Source organism: Argentina anserina, chromosome 5, assembly GCF_933775445.1.
Source record: "Argentina anserina chromosome 5, drPotAnse1.1, whole genome shotgun sequence".
Taxonomy (NCBI): Eukaryota; Viridiplantae; Streptophyta; class Magnoliopsida; order Rosales; family Rosaceae; genus Argentina; species Argentina anserina.
The window spans coordinates 21,143,344-21,164,193 of NC_065876.1; the positions used below are offsets into that span (position 1 = coordinate 21,143,344).

Sequence of the window (20,850 nt, forward strand, 5' to 3'; positions counted from 1 at the left end):
GTCAGTCGGAAGTGTGGTAAGAGTCCAGCCAGTAGTAATTTTAGCAGTAGGGGAAAAAGTCTCCTGATAATCCACCCCTTTTAACTGAGTGAAACCTTTGGCAACCAACCATGCTTTATAACGTTCAACAGAGCCGTCTGCTTTGTACTTGATCTTATATACCCAACGACAACCAATGGGAACTTTGCCAGCCGGAAGTGTGGTAAGAGTCCATGTGCCATTAGCCTCGAGGGCTTGCAATTCAGAAAACATGGCTTGCTGCTATTCCGGATGAACAACTGCCTCATAATAGGTGTGTGGCTCAATGACCTGACTGATCTGAGCCAAGAAAGCCTGATGATGGGGCACACACCGATGGTAAGAGAGATAGCTAGCCAACGGGTAACGAGTTCCTTTAGTCAGACCAGGCAATAACAAGGACGACGTATATGAGTGCACTGAGCGAACAGTGTGAATGAGGCAGTCCGGGTGCGGCTGGCGGCTGGAGTGACGGAGGGGGATGGGTTCGGTGGTGGGTGGGGCGACTGATGTGGGCAGATTAGGCGGAGAGGAGAGAAGATCGTCTCTGATCTCGGCTAGCAGAGGCTAGGCAGAGGGTGATGGTGGACGGCGAGAGTATGTGCGGAACACAGGTGGTGGAGGCAGAGGTGGTGGCGGGGAAGGTGAGGTAGAGGGCGGAGTTGTCGTGGATGGACATGGAGGAGAGTGAGGTGGTGAAGGTTGTGGCTCAAGCAGGGCCATATTGAAAGTGAAGCCATCGATATCAAATGAAGGAATGACCGGGTCGGGTTCGTGTATTGGAGCAGAAATTGGGCCGGGTTGGTGGCCCAAAGGGTCTGTGACTGCATAAGGGAAGATATCTTCAGGGAATTTAACATCCCGACTGGTAAAAACGTTTTTTGTAGACAAATCATATAGCTTAAAAGCCTTTTGACCGACCAGATACCCAATAAAGAGGGATCGAGTAGCATGTTGATCGAACTTATGGAAAGGATGAACATTTGTGGCATAAGATAGACACCCAAAAACACGAAGATGAGAAAAGGAATGAGGTTTGGAGTAGAGTAGTTTGAAATGAGTTTTGAAGAAAAGAAGAGGTGTGGGTAACCTATTGATGATGTGAACGGTTGTAAGTGCACAATCACCCCAAAATTGTGAGAGAAAGTGAACTTGAAATTTTAATGCCCGAGCAACTTGGAGTATATGACGATGCTTACATTCCACAACCCCATTTTGTTGAGGTGTGTAAACGCACGAATGGTGGAAAACAACTCCATTATCAAAAAAGAAATGACGGAGTGAGATAAATTCAGCACCATTGTCACTGTGAAAAATTTGAATGTGAGAGTCGAATTGCGTAAGAGCATAATTTTAAAAAACGCTTTATGAGAGGTTGTGCTTCACTATTACGTCGCATTAGAAAAATCCAAGTAAAACGTGAATAGTCATCAACTATTGTGAGAAAATAATGAGCACCAGAAAGTGAAGGATGTTGATAACGACCCCAAATATCACAATGAATAATTTCAAAAGGTTTATTCGAGGAAATTTTGCTATTACAGAAAGGTAAACGACTCTGCTTTGCCATAGGACATATGTGGCAAGCTTTATTTGATTGAATGGGAAAATTCAGAAAATGTTTTAACAATGAAACCTAAGCATGGTAAAGACACATGTCCGAGCCTATTGTGCTAGAGATCGGTGGAGGAAATAAAGAGCTTGTAGATAGACTGTTTGGTGGTGGAGGTAGGTTGGTTCATGGACTTCTCCGTCGCTAATGCCACCAAATAGTATAATCCATCACGTTGTTCACCCAAACCAATCATCCTCCTCGTAGTTAGATCCTGCAATATGCACCAATAAGGATCAAAAGTCACTGAGCAATTCATACCTCTTGTCAAACGACTAACTGACATCAAATCACTTTAAATTTTGGCACAAATAACACATCATGGAGGTAAAAATTGGAACTTAATGGCAGTGATCCTTTTGCGACATAGCAACTTTATCCTCACTTGGTAATAAGACCGGAGGCAAGGAACATCAATTATCAGCATGAATTAATTCAGTTGATGATGAAATATGATCGGTTGCCCCGCTATCGATGATCCAATTGTGGGAAGCAAAGTTTGAGTAGTGGACTTTTTGGATAAATATTCATAAGATTGGTTTTATTTATTTAGTCTACTAGTTTCATATCGTTAGTCTACATGTTTCACGAGTTGTTAACAGAGACACATGTTGTGTCTTGAAAAATTTTCTTGAGCGTTTTTTTATTTACTCGGTCTACTCTTTGCATGTGCTTCGTCTACTATTAAATTCCAAAAATTTTATTCCTTACTTACAAATTCATATAGATCAATTTCATTGATAATTTTTTTTGGCAAAGTGTTTGATTGAGAACTTGATTACGGCTAATTGAGGAACCGAGATCTCTCATAAGACAAGGCTATTGAGAGTTCGAATACTGCATGACTTAATTGAATGAATTACCTCAGCTTAAATAGATAGGTATTCCACTGACTTCCATAAAAACAAGGACACTTAGACAATTAAACTACCACAGTAAGGATAAGGCCAATCCCACTATCATGTACTTTTTTTTTTGGGTCACTGGATCACTATCATGTACTAAGGAAACAACGAAACAAACTAAATCTTTAATACAAAACGGTCGACCAATTCGTAACATAAGCGTCCTAGATCTTGACGTCATCGTCGCCGGGGAGGAGGATCGGTCGTCAGACTTAGAGGTAGTGTCCACTGCTGGATCCATCCTTGGCTTACCTAGGCTGAGTTTTTGAGAGGTTAAAAAAAAAACTCATCATATGTATACATATATACACTAACATAATTGGTATCCTCAATTCTTACTATATACAAGTAGTTGTGATTGTCTTTAAAATGTGACTAGAACAAATTATTAATAATTTCGTATTCGAATCCTTTTGTATTAGAATCAATTAGCTAAAAAAATAGTATAATTAGTTGATAGTGCCAATAAAATTTCATTTGAAACTCAAATATTGAAGGTCTAATGCCGATGATGGTGTAATATGCATGAACTGGTATATAATAGTTCAAAATGGTTGACATATAATCTAATTTTTTCTGCTTAAAAATATAATATATTGTCCAGATTCGTTCAAATTATTTTTCGTTACAATTACCCCGGATAACAATTTGATCCTGAATCCACCACTCATAATGTGTACGTGCTTCTTGCAATACTCGATTCAGAAAATCTATTCTGTTTAAAAACAGTTTTTAAAAACTTTACCAAACACTATTTATTTTTTCCAAAAACTAAAATAGCCCTAAAAATAGCCTAAAAATCTGTGCCAAATTGGGCCTTACTTTGGTGGCTAAATGTTCCACATGCATATAATCTCATATATTATAAACCTCGGTTGGTATCGATGATAGTCGTTGGTCTTAACTCTTAACTGACCGACCGTTTCCATTCCCTGCTCCCACACAAACCCCAACGACTAAGAAACTACACTCACACCTAGAGAGAACATGATTTCAAAAATATAAGTACTCCACTCCGGTACGAAATATCAAACTAATCCCACCGAGGAGGGCATATCTGTCATTCTTTCAGACACAGTGCGCTTCATTCCAACTTCGCACACATCTCGGACTCCATAATCCATATATTCCCATTCATACTCCCCTCTCTCTCAGAGCTCTCAGTTTCTCTCTCCTCCTCCCAACAATGGCGGCCGCAAAAGCGATGAGAAAGGTAGAGAAGATCCGCCAGATTGTTCGCCTTAAGCAAATCATGATCCGGTGGAAGCTGGCCAGCCTCCGCCTCGGCGGACCCGCTCTATCGTACATCGACGATACCGATAACACCGCCTTCGCCCGCCGCACCCCCTCCGGATTCTTGGCCGTCTACGTCGGACCGGAGCGCAGGCGCTTCGTCATTCCCGCCCGGTTCGTCAACCTCCCGGTGTTCGTCGGCCTGCTGGAAAAGACCGCGGAGGAGTTCGGGTTCGAAACCACCGGCGGCCTCGTCTTGCCTTGCGAGGTTTCGTTTTTCAAGGACGTCCTGAAGTTTCTGGAGAAAGATGAGAGAAGGTTCGGGAAGTTGTCGCTTGATGGATTCTTGAAGATGGTGACTGATGCGGGATTTGATTCTTGCAAGGCGGCGAGGGCGGCCGGCTCATCATTCACTCCGCTCCTGCAGGAAGCTAGGGTTTGACGGATTCTTCTCTCAGGTTTTTTAGGATTCTGATTGATTTGAATTGAAATCGAATCGATCTAATGCCTTTGGTTTTTTTGGGATAAGGTGTTTTAGTGATGATAGGGAGTTAATTGTATATGGGTGGCAGCCAACTTGATTTTCTTTTCTTTTTTTTTAGAAATGTTTTCTGAGTATTGTAGGGATTGTTGGTTCGTAATCATCCTTGAAGCACCTATGGTTTTTAATTGTGTTTGATCATGGGCTTCAATGAGATGTTTGAACTAGTTTTTTCTAGCTAGACTTGATGATGATGAAATCTTAGGACTTGTTCTAGCGTCGAGAACAGTTTCTTATCATGTAATGGATTTTTTATCATGATTAATGGTAATTGAAATTTGTTCTCAATTTGGCTTCTATTTTGCTGGTTTACTTTTTTTTTTAATTCTACCATTGAAACTACTTGTTGGAGTTTGCCATTTTGTTTATTGAGTTGGTGAGAGGGGCAGGCCACTTGTAGATTGTAGAAAGATTCTGAAAGTTAATTATCATCTAATTGTAACATAATCATAAATATAATATTATTTCCTTTGGCTTTAGCTATGGCCTGTAGCAATGGTATGTAGGGGTTTTGACTAAGTAACAGTAATGATTTTGGAGGAAGCTAATATGATGCCAAGGCTCGTGTAATAATTTTGACTAAGTTGCACACTCTCAAACCTGCTAAATCTGAGAGCTGGAGGTCAAGACGAATTAACCAATTGTTTTTGGGTGTAACTAGATTGTGACATTTTGAGACCTAAACTTGTGTTAATAATGTTATCATAAAGCCACTATGTACCCCAAGCTTGCCTATGACTCATGTATTCAGTATTCACTGCAGTATACTGCTATATGTGGAAGGTCAAAAGAGCAGTTCATACTTGGTAGTATGAAATTGTCAACTTATACCTTGAAGATACCTATGAAGTGAATCTGTTAGTCTTTGAACTTTAAATTAAAGGTCTTGCCATCAAATAGATATGAGAATCTAACATCTATATTCATTTCTCTTCAAAAACTGCTCGTGAGTTTTCTTTAAGTATTTCACTGTTTTCTGTCCAAATCTGTATATTTGACCTCTGTTATTGAGGTATTTATTATTTTTCTTTGCAACCATCTTTTTAGTATTTAATTTGAAAGTTCGAGAGGTCAATGTTTCTTTTGGTGCAATGGATTGTCATGGGGTATCAGAGATGTGCAAATTATAATTTTATATCACTCAAAACTTACGTGCATGATGCAGAAGGGCAGTTTATCAAATGGTAATGGATAAACATCCCAAGCTTTGGTTTTGCCTTCATATGTGCTTCACTTTGTAGAATTATCAAGTGTTGAGCCTTCTCATGTATTGTTCTAGGCTTCTAGCAAATGATCTGCTATGTAAATTTAGCTCCTCAAATCTTGCCACTTCATTTTCTTACTCCTGTTATTATTTATTTATTTTTTTAGCTTGTTTGAAATGTTTAAATCATGACTCCAGAAGCAAGCTTCTGTAGCAATATTTGTAAATGACTTGTTATGAAGCTGACATTCATGCTGAAATTAACATTATTCTTTTCTGAAATATAGACATGGAGTTCAGATTTATGCCTCCTGAATTTGGTATTTGAGAAATTCTGTGCTGGAATATTGAACATTCTATATGATATTATTCTCCATAACATCATTATTGTTTGTATTGGAAATGAAAGGGAGTTCTTTGAACAGTCAATTTTTTTTCTCAACATGATTGATGGTTTTGCTTTAGCTGATTCAGAAAACTATAAGAGCATTCATAACATAGAGGAGAAGACAATACTGACAGAGAGAGTCATAAAATCAGCTGCAACTGTGGACAGGTAAAAATGACAAAGCTATATCCTCAATGTAGATATTTGTAAGTTTGATTATGATAGTGTGCATAGTAAGATTACCTAATATATAGGCACTATGATCTATTGAAACTTTAGTCATACGTGTTATTCCTTCCACACACGATGTAATTATGCTATGATCTCGGTTTGTTTAGGAGGGAGAATCTGCAAGCATTTAACTGAAACAACAAATGCGATATTTTATTTTGCCTCATGATTTTCCGATTAAAATACTGCTTCTGCTTCTTACCTTGTTATTGCTAATCTCTTACTATAGTAAGGTTAGATTATAATCTATTTCTCATATAATACTATCTATTTGGACTGCATTGACCTCTCTTTCTCTTTATATCCTCCCAATTTTATGAATTTAATAAATTCAAGAACGTTCAATCTGAATATGGAATTACGTCATGAAGCATTTCCTATGACCCTCCCAGTTCACATGGAACTTTCTACATAGATCAATGTCAGTTGCTATATACTTTATGTCTGCTTAGGGTCTTCCCCTTTGCATTTGTTTTTCCTCGCGTTCTAGTGATATAATATCTATATATATATATATATATATATATATATTTCTCTCATTTTCAACGGTTTTTTTTTATGAATTGATATATATATATATATATATATATATGGATTTAGAATTTGATCACTACCTTAGCAATACACTTTCTGTAATTTTGTCATCCGGTTTTTCTTTTCTGATGGTTGTTGCTTGTGCTTTAGATTATTACATCCAGTGGGAAATGAAGGAAGAACTCATGCCGAACTTTTCAGAATTTGCTTCTTACAATAAATAATCACCTGTAAGTATATATATCATTGTTGCAATTCCTTGCTTCTGATTGATGTTTTGATGCAAACTGGGAATGCATCTGTTCTGACTCTCTTTTGCAATTTTGAGATTTTGAAAATAAACTCACCCGTCTTTCCTGTGTTCATGAGTTCATAAGATTCAGACCTATTTTAAAATAAGCATCATTGCCGATGGTTGAATGCAAACAATCTCTGTTCGAAATATCGGCGATATATCGCTGATATTTCGAATCCGATACGATAAGAGCATATCGGTCAAAATTTATCGGTCAACGCAAAAATGATGGTTAACGGTCAAATATCGGTCAAACTTTGATTTTTTTAATTATTTTTTCAATTTATGTTTAATTTTTTAATATTTATTTCCTCTTTTTTTTGAAAAACTTATATTTTTTTTCATTTTTTCATTTATATTTTTAATTTATATAAATTTTAAATATATATGATGAATTTCAAGTCTAAATAATCATTTTTAAATACCTATTTTAATTATTAGATGTCGTTCGTGTACTTTAATTGTCATTAAATCAAGTATTTATTTTCTTTAGTTTACTTAGTACCGTTTTTTTAGTTTATTTGGTACATATTGAAGTATAATTTTATAAATTTTATTGAAAATAAGCAAATCCGATAAAATCGATATATCCCCGATAAAACCGATATATCTCCCGATATATCGTTTTACCTCTCGACCGATACAATGCCGAAAACGATATTTAGACCATTGCAAACAATACTTTAATTTTTTAGAAACTGATACATAAATGATATGGTGCAAATTTTTTAGTATAATCCCTTGTTTTATGGTTATACCATTATTGCATAACTTTCTGATCGAGTCCCCATGGTTTTCATTCTGGCAACATTTTTGCTTGTTTTTATGCCTCTATATGTCTTTTCCTTTGGTTTAATGAAATGTAGTAGCTTGGACTATGTAGTTCTCTGGATCTTTACAACCAGCATTGATCCAATTGGTTAATCTACTGTCGGTGAATAATTTTCCTCTGTTTTCATTTTGTCCAAGCATGATCTAATGCTGAAGTAAAGGAGGTGAATATGATGAATTGAAAGCCTCCAATATTTCATCAACCTTTTGATCTCTGTTTCTTGATATAAAAAGGAAACATGTCAGCTGCCAAATTTTCTGTTGATCAGATAAATTTGCTTCCAATTTTCTTCACCGCTTTTTTTTTTTTGAGTACCAGATAATTGGGGCAGACGTCAGACTCAAAAACAAATTGAAAAAATTGGATCAGAAGAAGACCATTGATGCTGGGAATTTTGAGGGTACAATCGCACTGATCAAGGAAAGGTCAGAGGAAGATGTCTATTACCCAGTTGGGGTTCAAGGTGTTGGGTTTAGGCCTATGAAACATTGTCATAAACACAGCATCAATACCCTTCCCTTGGTTCATTGTATGTTTATCTGTTTTAGCAACAAATTGATACAATTTTTTTTTTTGGTATTTGTTTTAGCAAACCAAATTGGTGAGTACTAATGGTGCTCAGTATAGTAAGTAATCACTCTGAGGGAAGTATTAGTGGGGAAATACTTTGACCACTGAGCAGTTAGCATTGTGTTTGATTTGATCATGTGGGTCATCAAAGAACATGAAACCGTATAAGATACTGATGGTCTTTAGTCTAATTGATTAATTGTCTGATCTGGTGATTAATCCTTCATTATGCATTTGATGACCTGGAAAAGCCATTGTTGATATCTTATGATAATAGCCGATCTTTTATCTTTTATTTTCAGTTAACAACATCCTCATTATATATAAAACTATTTGCTGAGTCACTGGTTTGCTTTTGCTCATGATATTGATCCTCTCTTATTTGCTAGCCCATGAAGAACTTTACATGAGACATTTGGTCATGGTGGTTCTGTATTGCATGCTTTCAGGAATATGTGGTATGGTGCATTCCTGGTGAGTGATGTACCATCATTTTTGGACACCCCGGAGTTGTCTGGTCTTGTTTTAAGGTCTCATTTGCTTGAGGGTAAGATTTTTTGCGGGGAGAGTTGTTGTGCAGAAGAGATCTATCAGATTATCATTTGATTTTGCCATGGTGGGATCAGGAAAGCGACTCCAAGTGGATGATCGATCTTCATCAATGATACTGATATTATAGTAATTAAATAAGTTTCAATCCTCTTCAGAAAACAGATATGAGAAACAAAGATCATCAATGGCTTCTCGAGACACCTCCGTATCTTCCTTAACATATTGCAACTATCTACGTGGAATAGGTCTCTAATGTGTCTCTGATTATACTATTTGTTCTTTTCTCTTGGCAAATGGATGGGAAGTTTGGAACATTGTAATAAAGTTGACAATCAAGTTGTATAATCAGATGGTTCATCAGGGTTTTCATTTTCCATATGCAAAAGAGCGTTAGCACTATAAATACCTCCTCTCATATCAAGAGGAGGGACTGCAGACGTAGACATAACTACAACCCAAGAAGAAGGATGGAGATGGAGACGGAGACGATGAACAAAGATAATCTTGTGTGCACGGCCGTGTATAATACACGACACAATTTTAGTTATTGATATTCATATTCAAGACTCACCATATATGTACATGATTTTCTCTAATCTATGCAATTCACTGTGAAGATGCACACTATGCATCAAGGATACTCTGAAGAAATCTCGGCGAAGTTTTGAAGAAAGAATCAACAAAGCTAGCTTTTTTTTTGGTCAATAACAAAGCTAGCTAGCTGGCTATCAAATAAGTGAATAACCAAACAACAACGGTAGAAAAGCCATTAACGCTCAGATAAATCCTCTAAAAAGTTACCTACTTTACCCCGAGTTATTATAAGAGATAGACGAAAATAACCTTAGAAAGTGAAAAGACACCGACAAAGCGGGGGACTAAACCGTCAAAGTCCGAAACAAAACTTGAGAGTGGGCGTTGGGTTCTCTCATTGGCGCGGCGCCTCTCTCTCTCTCACTAGACTCGACTAGTAGCCGTTTTCCGATATGGAATCGATTCTAGGGTTTATGGAAGAAGAAGAAGCAGGGGCTTATGACCAGGCCGAAACGACGTCGTCCTCATCTTCGTACAGCCACAAATTGGTGCCGTGGTTGAGCTGGGACGAGTGGCTCTTCGTCTCTCAATCTCTCTTTTCCGATTCACCTGATTCCGTCCCCTCCGCTTTGAGAAGAGTAAGCTCTTTCTGCCTCTTCTTTAGGATATTGTACACTCTGTTTATATATATATAATTGTATATTGTAATTATTTTGTGCTATTGTTTTGATTTTTGATTCAAAGTGAGGTGAAATGAGTGGTTGGAATTCTCTTTAATTCGTTATAGATATCGGCATGGAGAAGCAGAGGGTGTGTTCCTGCTGTGATTGAAGTTACGGCTTCGATTATCGAAATTCAGCAGAAAGATCCTCACTTTAGGTACCTAAGCAAAAACTCGAAACTTGGTGTGGAATTATTGCGTTACATTGGTTGTGTTGGCATTTGTTTATTTATTTTATAGTGGTGAGCTGTGATGTATATCGAAAACTAGTGTGACTGTGAGGATTTTCTTTTGTGAATTTTAGAAAGGATTGGGTGGAGGATGGTGTGGATAATTTCAGAGCCGATCGATTAGGTGATTCTAAATTGTCTGAGGAAATGCTGGCCATGCTATACTGCATGGCAATCATGAGGTGAGGTTTTTAATGTTCTTGGTTTTTGCATTTGTTCATTTTTACTCCCGTATCATCCTGTAGTGTATGGACATCTCTCTCTCTCTCTCTCTCTCTCTCTCTCTCTCTCTCTCTGGGAAATGGTTTGGATTGAGTTGAATGGTTGATCAAGTAGTCAAGGGTAATTTCTGTGTATCTAGTAGGAAAACTTGTAACTGGACAGAAAGTCAATAAGATGCCCGGGCTAGTTGCTCTGTTGGTTTTTTTTATCAAGGATCACTGATGCACTATAAGTTAACCAATGTCAAGAAACTTTTGAGTCCTTCACCTTTTACTATTTATGAAAGAATTCACCCATACATAGTCTTATTACTCGATGAATATATGCATAAGAAAAAGATTACTTCAAAATCAATAGGTCATGGAAAGTGCTCCACCATGATATTAGGGAGGTAATACAATTGCATATGGTCTGAGTGCTAATCATTTCAAAGGAGTTCTTGAAAGTAATGAATGTCGTATAATCTAGTAAATTTTTTGAAGAAACCTTCATTCAAGTCAAATGGTACTTCTAAATATGTATCTATTTATGCAGTTTTTTTTTATTGTGCACCAATAGAAGTTTTGATACTAATAAAGTTAACATGTCAGTATAGCTTTTTGTGGATTTTTCGTGTTTAAGGTTTGACATGATTAGGCATAGAACAACAACATTATGTATTTGTAATTCATTGGCAATTCAATAAAATAGGCTTCTTTTATAGTCTAGTATATAATTATATATGATCTTCTGATATATATATATATAGTATATAATTATATATGATCTTCTGATATATATACATATATATGATAATAATGCCTAGATAAAGTCTTTTGTTTCACACTAGTTTTCCCATTTTTGAAGGCTTGTGAATTGTGTTGTTGAGAAGACACGCAAGAAACATGAGGTTTCAATTGCTGAGGCTGCTGATGCAATTGGCATTCCACGATCACTGATTGATATTCGTCACGGTTAGCAATGCAAACTTTAAACTTCTGTTGATATGCACTAGTTATATATAGTTAGTGTTTTTGGCGATTCAGCTTATGTAGCTTAAACAACACTAACCATCGGCGGTCGGCCATTGCATAGTCCGTGGAGATTTATATATAATCTTTTAAACACTTATGATGGTGAGTTAATTTTTCTTTTCTCTGTGTCATTGCTATAATTACCAGAGGGATCTCACCGTGAACTTCCCGCTCTTCAGGTTGTTCGTACTGCTTCAATGAAGGTATGCGTAATGCTTGATATTTTAAAAAGTTATGGGTCGAACAGTTGACTTTTCTAACGCTTTTCCGTGCTTTTAGTTTTTTTCTCTCAGCACATCCAAGTTTATTTGGTGGCTAATTTATATTGGGTATCCTACCAAGATTTGGTTTGGTGATCTACCTAGTTGTGGGTGCTGATTAGATTACAAGCTACATATATCATTCCAGCTTGAAAGTGACAATTGCTGATGTTGTCATAAGATTGAAACATCAAATTTATTAAGATGATAATATGTCAAGTAGATTAACAATTCAACATGAAAACATTGTCTTATATTGTCCTGTCATAAGATGAATCCAAGTTTGTGGAAGGGACACACGTTATCACTCTTTCCTTCCCATTTTCTTAGGTGAAAAGATAACCACTTTCCTGGTTTTGGGGTGACAGCTTAGGAGAAACCACTTTGTATATAGTACGAGGGAAATCTCAATTTTGTAATTATACCATATTCCTTTCAAGTCTCCCTGTAATTATGGAAAGTATTTCAACTAGACCAACACACCTTTGGTGACTGCTAAGATCATAATCTGTAGATCTGTTCTGAAATATACTATTGCAGACTTCAGCTATTTCTTTTTCCCTCTCTGTTGGATAGACCTTTCATGTCTTACATATGAAAGTTTGAACTTGTGTTTTGCAATGAAATACCAGATATTACCACATTTTTATTTTGTTTATTATCTGTATCTAATCTTAAACATAGGGCCTCTAAATTTATCTTAACATGGTTTCACAATCACAATTTCATGTTCATTCACTTTCCCCACTTCCCATAGCAATACTGATAATCTTTATTCCAGAAAATGTAGATGTGGAAAGAATGACTTGGTTTAAGTTTGAGGAGTAAAAATATGTCTGTGCTTGGTGTTTTCAGGCCCTTGATTGGTTGAAGTACTATTATTGGGAACCTCAGAAGAATGCGATTCCATTTCAAAGCAGTGGAAGTGCTAGCATCAGAAATGAAATAAAGTCAAAGTTCCATGAATTGGCTTTCTTCTTGAGAGTTAAAACAACTCCTCACTCGTGTTCTTCTCAAGTCAAAGAAAAACGCGGTACGATACTATTTTATTTTTTAAGTATGTTGATAATGCGTAAACTTTTATTGGAGTATATGTCTCCTTTTAATGCTTTTGAACAAGTTTGATTTTGCAATAGAGTGTAATCTGCAGTTGCACCTATGACAAACTTTTATGTTAAAATTTGGCCACAGTAGTTTGATTACAATGAGAAATATGCTTGTCAGGACCTCATCAATTGATTTCTATCATATGGTTTTCATGTCTGTCATTTTAAGATTTCACTGTACCTTGCATCAAGTAATGTAGGCACAGCATGTATGCTATCTTAGAGTCAAGGGATCTGTGAAAGTATAATGGTTAAATGCACAGACAGAACTTCCTTTGTTTGTTACATTTCGGTGAATATCAGTCTGTATGGTTCAAAAGAACTAAACTGTCATGCCGTCAGCATACTAAAGAGTCAAAAGGGCATTGATAGTTATTTGGGTGAAATAGCTGTACAGCTGAGCTGACTCTAACTTAGTAACACTATATCAATTGCTGATTGTTTGATGCTGCCATATAGGCTCTCATCACCACCCGGTACACATAATATGACTGCCATGTATGACACCCTGTCTCACTGTGTTGGGCTGTGTCAGCAGGCACCTGACACACAACACTTTGCCAAAATAGACAGATCTTAAGATTAGCATGATATTAAAAGTTAGATATGGGAAGATACGATATAAGATTATCACACGTGATTATAAAAGAAAAGGGGCACAACTGATAACAGACCTAAAGTTCAGGGTAGTAAACTGAAATTAATCCTAAAAGTAAAATTGATGTGTTGTACTTTAGTCAAAATAATGCAAACATATTTTAATCTTCTATGATGCACTTGAAATTTTTCATTTTATAGCCACTCTATGATATGAGAAAAACATCTGTCTTTGCCACTGGCCTGGCATTTGCACTACAACTTGTCAGCCTAAACTGGGGACCACATGTTGATGTGTAGCTTTACAGTATTTTACTATTGTTTGATATTGATTTTTACTGTGTCAAATTTCGCGCTTTCTTTAGGTGGATAACATAGTAAATGGGTTTGTCGGTGTAATACATTTTTCTCAATAATGGCTGGCGACCGTTCATCAAAATCTTGATGTAAGATCAATCACTAACTATATCAATTTGGTGTTCAAAAGGTGGTCATTTCTTCAATGCACTATCATTTTCTTTTTCGTTTCTCTGAAAAGAAAATAGAAAATAAGTAGGTTCCAATACTTGCTGCCATATGGTCATATAATGTGAAAGAAATAAAAGAGGAAAAAGCTAACTCTTCTGCTCTAGTATAACTTTCTGGTCATGTTTATGTAATAGAACCAAAATAGTTAAAAGAATGATATGTAATGAAATATGGCTATTGTTTGGAATTAATAGGTTATCAAAGGTCCTATAATTAGTTTAACAGGTTTGTAATGAATTACAAATTCATACAACTGTATAGATGTGTCAAACAGAATGGATAGCAAACACCATGTGGGTTTTCTATTTGGAATCGCTACATTATTACCGCAAAGGCCAGTGATCCCAGAACTCCATTTACCCAATATTTTCCATATCATTGGGTGGAGTTGGTTGGGGCCGTGTCCAAATATCTGGTGTTGACCACTCAACGTTGTGTCAAAACGTTCTAGGCTTAGTACTCGGTTCTACTATAGTGAGGACAACTTTCTTTATTGGCGAAGATAGCATGCTGAGATAAAATAAGGTTAATCCTAGTTAATCTAGGTATAACAGTTTACTGAGGTGAGATTTATTGTACCTCACTGACTTGTTTCAGTTGCTAGTATTAAGAAATGATGCAATTATTTATGTTCTGAAAAGAAGGATTTGGTTGGCTATAGCTTTTTTGTTTTTGTTTTGAGAACGTATAAGCATCCAATCTGAAACTGATTGGTGGTGTGAATAGGCACAAAACTCTATTATCCGAAGTCTTGTTCTTCCAATGTGGCATACCACTCCACCATCTCTCAGTCTCAGTACGGTGGGCTCAAGCCAAATATTACTCAAAACTGGATGGCGAGGAGTACTTTTGGCCATCAAGACTCATACCTGGGGTTAACCATCTAAACACCTCAAAACCAATTGGACACTTGCGTAAGCTCTTATGCAAGTGTTGTGTTTTCTCACTGATAGTGATAGTTGGAGTGCATACTTTCAAAACAATAGAACCAACCACTCCCATTTCCTGATTTGTTTAAAACATAATGTCATATTCCCTTAATTCTTCTAGGTTCTTTCCTGTGCCTTTTGAACAGAGAGGACTTGGTTCTTTCACTGTTCCTATCAATCATATATCAGTTGGAATGTTTGAAAGGGTGTATCAAATGTGCTTTTTTCTACAGGCAGCTAGGTATGCTTTGATAGAAATTGAAAGACCCGATCTTTTCGCTAAAATTGATGTCTTTAAATAGTTGCATGCATTCATGGTATTTCTGATTTGAATTTGTTTAAAAGGCACATCATCAGACTTGGGGCAAAGATAGTGTTGTGTTTAAATAGTTGCATGTATTGTAAAAATGCTGGTTCTTATGCTAATAGCTTGTATTTGTCTTTTTACTTGCATGCTTTACATGTATAATTGTTAATGGATGCACTTTACTTTTCAGGTTACAAAAAAGATGTTACCAAGATAGTAAAAAGTCTTGTTGGGTTGTACTCTTCTTTCTCCTTAGAGGTTGTATCTGTACTGTTGGAGTTGTTGTTGAACACTAAAAGTTCTTCAGATTCATCAGACCTTCCGGTAGATTCCCAAAAGGGAACAACTCTACCTACGTCATTGAATGAGTGGAAGCCTGTGATAACAAAAATTTCAAATAAGAAACCAGAGTTGCATCTAGCTCTTCTGAATGCAGTTCTTGATATGATTGAGACAGAAGGAATTCTGGGTAATCACTTGTCCTGTTTCTTTGTATTCATTGCTCCTTGATCAGATAAATACATGTGAATATAATGTACTTGGGCTTTAAGTGGGATGATTTTTGATATTAGCCCCGCTTAAGTGGTAATTAATGTCCATAGGTTCTGAGTTCCAAGTTTAGATATAAATTTTGGTTTTGCATGGAATGACTAGGCTGCTGTCGTATAATTCTTTGGCTTTCCACTGAGGGATCGCTTTGATTTATTAATATGTTTAATTCCTTCAGAAACCAATATGGACCTGTACTTTCTTAAGTTGAAAAGGCTAGTTTTCTGCATTTTCTTTTGGGGGGAGTAGGATATATAAATTCAAGATCCAGTTTTCAGTGTACCCTGTGGTAAGAGGTTTACTGCCTTGTGCTCTTTAAGGATAAGAATGTCCACCTTCCTTTAGGTCTTAGATGGTTTTAGGGCTGCTTTTCTCAAAGCATGTTCATCAAAGCAACATACAGGGAAGCTTGACTAGGTTTTTGGGTTGTTTTTAGGTTCATCAGAATGCAATTTATTTACGTCATTTATTGAATGTAGTTGCATGTGGTGATTTAGATATGGTAGTCCCTGCAAACTTCAAGTAACAGTTTTCATCATAACCAAGTGACTGACATGTGAACACTGAGTGTGCAGCTAGACGTACCTAGTTCTCTGCTCCGCATAATTGTGCAAGTGAATTTCACATATTATGTTTACATCTCCTCATTTTAGTTTATGTTTTTGAATTTGTTTTAGGAAGAGGGTTGAACACATCAACAGACTGTGGGCCAAAGAGAAGCCAAGTTGAACACCTCTCATCTCTGTTTACCTGGCTTGTTAAAAGTTTCAAAGGATTAAAGCTTCCTGAAAAAGATTCTGCACCAGATGTCAAAGTTTCCTCTCCAGAAAAAACTGTGCCAACAGCTGTTCTGATGGATGTCGTACGTAAATGTCTTCTTGTATCAGCTTCTGCTAATAGCCAGCTCATGGACTCTGCCCTCCGTCTTGCAAAGCTTACAGGAGATGACCATCTAGTGCAAAAGCTTAATAAACTCTGTTTCTTAGTATCATCAAATTTGGATGCTACCGAAGAAAACACCAGTCTTGCAAGTCCAAATAGTATATTTGTTCAGCATGAAAAATTTATAAGGCAAGCAGCAAAGAAGCTAGAGTTGATTAAATGTCACAAGATGAAGCATGAAGAAGTGAAGGGAACAAAAGATGCTGATATCAGAAGTTCTAAAAGATGGATCACAACAAAATCTTGGACCCAGTGTCCAATTGGAATGTTACCTTGTGCTTTTGGGTATTCCGGCCGCTTGCCTGTCCTGGACTATAATTACGATTCTGAAAGGGATCCTGAAGTACCTGGAGAAAACGAGAAGTGCGAACCGAACTTGTATACAGGCAAGAGACGAGCTAGTTCTGATATGCAGCTGTTCGATAATCCATGTGTTAAGAAGATGAGGGAGACGGTAGTAAATGATTGTGTATCAGACGAGGAAGATGTTCTGTCCTCAGAAGAGGTCAATACTCTGTCCTCGGAATATGTCAATGGCAAACTTATGATTGGTGGTCTCTGGAAGAAAGTTGGGGAGGAAGAAATACTTGCGATTAAGTCGGCTGTGAGGATACTAGTTTAATGTAGTGGCAGTTTATTTTTGCTGGAACAGTACTAAACTGTTGCATTGATCAATTTTGGAATGAGAGAACTGTCGGAAAATATACCAGAGAGCTGACTTACTGCGCTAAACTGTCGTGATGACTAATCGGATGCCTCTGTACTTGGATTAGTATGCAGCAATTTTGTCCGTGATACTCAATCTTCATTTTGAATCATGTGCTCATGTCTATATCGTATGGTCGTGTGTTGTCTTAGATCCCGATCTATTTCACAGATAAGTCGTAAATCTGATATTCCCAACTTTTGGCCCCGTCTTTAATATCGAATAGGGGAAAACTGAAGCCCCATGTTTTCAACTTGAATCATGGGCAAAATTTCTGCGAATATGGAGCATTTCTCATTGACCATTTTCCTTTTCTAAAATGAAATCACTACAACAAAACATTAGCAATAAGCACATTTAAATGTGGCTCATTTGTGGGTGTCAACCATGTGGCCAACCCCCAAAATCTCACAACTCATTTGTGGCTTGTTAATTATAATATAACCCTGAAACCCTAGAAAAGACTCGACGACGGTTCTTTTTTGATGTGTTAGCTTGTTACGAATTATCAGAGAAGTAAACTATAAACGTACTACTCCATCTTTTGGTTCTCTCACTACATATATTTGGCTATCAGGAAGTTATTTATAGGTTTCATTGTTTTTGTTATTCAATACCCACCTATCGCTTCACCAAATGTAAAGTGCCAATAATCCTCTTACATATTGAAATCATAATAGACGATAATTAATGGACACAAGATGTGAAATAAACCACGTACAAGTATTGTGCACTAGTGCCACAGAGAAAATAAGAAAATACTAGATAGGGGGCCCGCGCTTTGCTGCGGTTTTGTATTACTAAATCAAGTGTTGTACCTGATTACTTCAGTTAGATTAATTGAAATTCTAAGAATCTGAATTAGACAAATCTGAGTTAGATTACTTAACATACAAACAGTTTTTACAGGAAACTGGTTTTGGTTGTGCAGTAGAACTATTTGTCTCTAGTACAACTGACCCAAAATAGAGGAGCCTAATCTAACAATCTGAGTTAGATTACTTAATATACAATAGTTTTTATAGGAAACTGGTTTTGGTTGCAGTACAACTGTTTGTTTCCATCCAAAAAATGGGACAACATTTAGATAACAAAAAAAATGCTGAACTCTAGGTTTTCCTCTTACTGCATCAGTGGTGAACTTGAATGGATGTGGAGTTTAGTTTGGGGTTTGTTCAAAAAGGATATTGCCCCAACCTTTTTTGCACTAATTTATCCATTGCTTTTGTTTGCTGCTGTGATACAAAAGCGCAGCTACTGCTATACCGACATAAAAGCTATAGATATAGATAGAAAATGCTTTTCAGCCTAGTTCATTCTCTCTTATCTTTTTCACTTTGTTTCTTCTCTGTAAGAGATGGGGTTGCCTCTTTGCCTTGCCTGTCATTTGAAATTAATAAGATTGTGGCAGAGTTAATAAGGTTGTGAATATCAGAGGTTATAAATATTGGAGGTGGCTAATAGTGAAGAAAGATCAAGTATACCTAAATTTTGGATGGAAGAAGATAATTATTTTTTCTTGTAGTAATGCTAAAGAGATCATAGGAGAAATTAAACAGAAATGTTTCAACTCTTATTTTCATGCTTCAAATGCAAAAACTAACACTAATTTAAGAATTCCAAGTCATGGATGTTAACGGTTACCTTTTGGTCTTCTTGTCTTTCTCTGGTGCATCCATTGATTTGCCTATGAGATTAGCTGCCCTTTTTTTCTCATACGTTTTTTTGAGGTGTGGCTGATATTGGTTCATCGTTGTCTGGGTTTGGTTGTATGCCCTTTACAGTGATTTCACGGTCGAGCTTAACTTGAAGATCAAACAGGTACTTGTTGCCTCTTTTGGCGGCTATTTCTTCCGGTAGATCATGATTACCCGCATAGTTTCTTTTTTCTAGCAATTCTGAACATGTGTAGCCAAAGAGCTGTTCTGCCTGTTGTCCCATTAGTGTTAGGGTGATTTGATCCTCCTTGTCATCTTCTATAGTTAGATAAACTCTATAACTATTTGTGTAACAAAAGTAATCAGTTCACATGATAATAGAGTTCTCCAATTCAGCCCTAACATGTGAAAGCCTAAAGGATTATAAAAAAATGTTATGGTTGGCTAAAATTTTGAAATTTTCAAAAATATCATTTTTAACAAAATATGAAAAATACGTGAGGTAGTTATATGTTTTCATAAAGATGCCTCACCATAGCAAAGCTCCTTTTACAACGTTATGTTTCTGACATTCGTAGGTGCCATCATCTCCATGTTGCTTCAGTTGCTTGTTACAATTTGGTTCTGAGCAACTATTGTACCACCACCCGCTGTGAGTTGAGAATCTGATGATCGTTGCACAACATACAACTATTTGATCCTGTGGAAATTACATTAGTTTCAGTATGAAGTCTAATTTAATACCAGAATTCAAAAATTAGTTTATAAGAGAAGTGAAAATAATGTGCCCATGTCAGTTTTTGCTGAGCTAGGGCATAGAAGTATTTTCTTGGGTTTATTTTTCTCTTTTTTCAATTAGATAATATAATATGTTGTACCTTATAGGCTTTTGGGTCCAGTGTATATAGATCAAAAATTGTCTTCCATGTTTCATCTTTTTTCCTCTGCTTGTATGGTGCAGTGATTATTGGTTTGTCTCCTGGTTTGTTAAATCTGTATTTGATATTGGTAATTGTGTTATGTTTGTATATAAATAATATATTTCAGTTAATTACAATACTTACTCTGCCTCATATTCTGCAGAATCTGGCAATTGTGGGTTATAGATAATGCATGTGTGATTTGTGCTTGTTGGTGTTATGTAATCTGTTGATAAAAAGTAAGGAAAACATAAATAAGTGTAATGTTGATGATTACGTAATGGTTTTAAATTAAAGTTGTGTCTATGGCTATTTTATCATAAGCAGTTAGATATAAGTGGTTGAATAATGAATACCTCGGAACTTTTTTAGATTCAAACTTGTGAATGCGACAAACACTGATGTTGTTGGGTCCTCAATAACTTTCAAGTCAAAACTTCTTGCATGGTGTCCCCAAAGTGTGACTATTACGCGTTGTCTCCTACATTATCAAATGTGGATAGTTGAAGTTATTATAAAAGGCAATTAAAATTTTCAAAACTCAAATTTAATAAAGACATACCTAAGATTTTCAAGAGTAACCACAGAAATGGATTCATGTTCATCTGTTGATGGTATATATCGCTTGCGTTCTGATTGAACATCTTTAATGCAGCCATAAATATCTTGCATTATAGAAGAAGCATATGTCGTCAACATGATTCACTCTATTA

At 36.4% G+C, this 20,850-nt stretch overlaps 3 protein-coding genes and 1 long non-coding RNA gene across 5 annotated transcripts; 3 read left to right on the top strand and 1 right to left on the bottom strand.

The window, feature by feature from the left end:
- The first annotated feature begins 3,685 nt into the window (after positions 1 to 3,685).
- LOC126794427 (protein SMALL AUXIN UP-REGULATED RNA 51-like) lies at positions 3,686 to 4,557 on the top strand. Its single transcript, XM_050521143.1, has one exon. It carries the CDS (start codon positions 3,722 to 3,724, stop codon positions 4,208 to 4,210), a length of 489 nt encoding a protein of 162 aa, XP_050377100.1. The 5' UTR covers positions 3,686 to 3,721; the 3' UTR covers positions 4,211 to 4,557.
- Positions 4,558 to 5,516: 959 nt separating this feature from the next.
- LOC126794429 (uncharacterized) lies at positions 5,517 to 8,580 on the top strand. Its single transcript, XR_007672149.1, has 3 exons — positions 5,517 to 6,069; positions 6,817 to 6,896; positions 8,112 to 8,580. It is a non-coding gene; the product is annotated as an uncharacterized LOC126794429 (long non-coding RNA).
- A 1,294-nt stretch (positions 8,581 to 9,874) lies between these two features.
- LOC126794421 (uncharacterized) lies at positions 9,875 to 17,802 on the top strand. Its single transcript, XM_050521134.1, has 8 exons — positions 9,875 to 10,087; positions 10,237 to 10,328; positions 10,475 to 10,582; positions 11,469 to 11,575; positions 11,783 to 11,838; positions 12,751 to 12,928; positions 15,553 to 15,831; positions 16,589 to 17,802. Exons 1-8 carry the CDS (start codon positions 9,902 to 9,904, stop codon positions 17,473 to 17,475), a joined length of 1,893 nt encoding a protein of 630 aa, XP_050377091.1. The 5' UTR covers positions 9,875 to 9,901; the 3' UTR covers positions 17,476 to 17,802.
- A 674-nt stretch (positions 17,803 to 18,476) lies between these two features.
- On the bottom strand, positions 18,477 to 20,817 carry LOC126794428 (uncharacterized). Of its 2 annotated transcripts, XR_007672148.1 has the most exons (6): positions 20,700 to 20,817; positions 20,494 to 20,618; positions 20,096 to 20,210; positions 19,751 to 19,917; positions 19,204 to 19,558; positions 18,477 to 18,939 (listed from the first exon to the last, which is right to left on the bottom strand). XR_007672148.1 is itself a non-coding variant. In XM_050521144.1 (3 exons), the coding sequence occupies exons 1-3, from the start codon at positions 20,807 to 20,809 to the stop codon at positions 20,278 to 20,280; spliced, it is 321 nt and encodes a 106-aa protein (XP_050377101.1). In that variant the 5' UTR covers positions 20,810 to 20,811; the 3' UTR covers positions 20,228 to 20,277. The 2 variants fall into 2 exon arrangements, 1 of the variants encoding a protein (XP_050377101.1); XM_050521144.1 differs by lacking the exons at positions 18,477 to 18,939; positions 19,204 to 19,558; positions 19,751 to 19,917; positions 20,096 to 20,210 and adding an exon at positions 20,228 to 20,363 and having other exon boundaries at positions 20,700 to 20,811.
- Between the last annotated feature and the right edge of the window lie 33 nt (positions 20,818 to 20,850).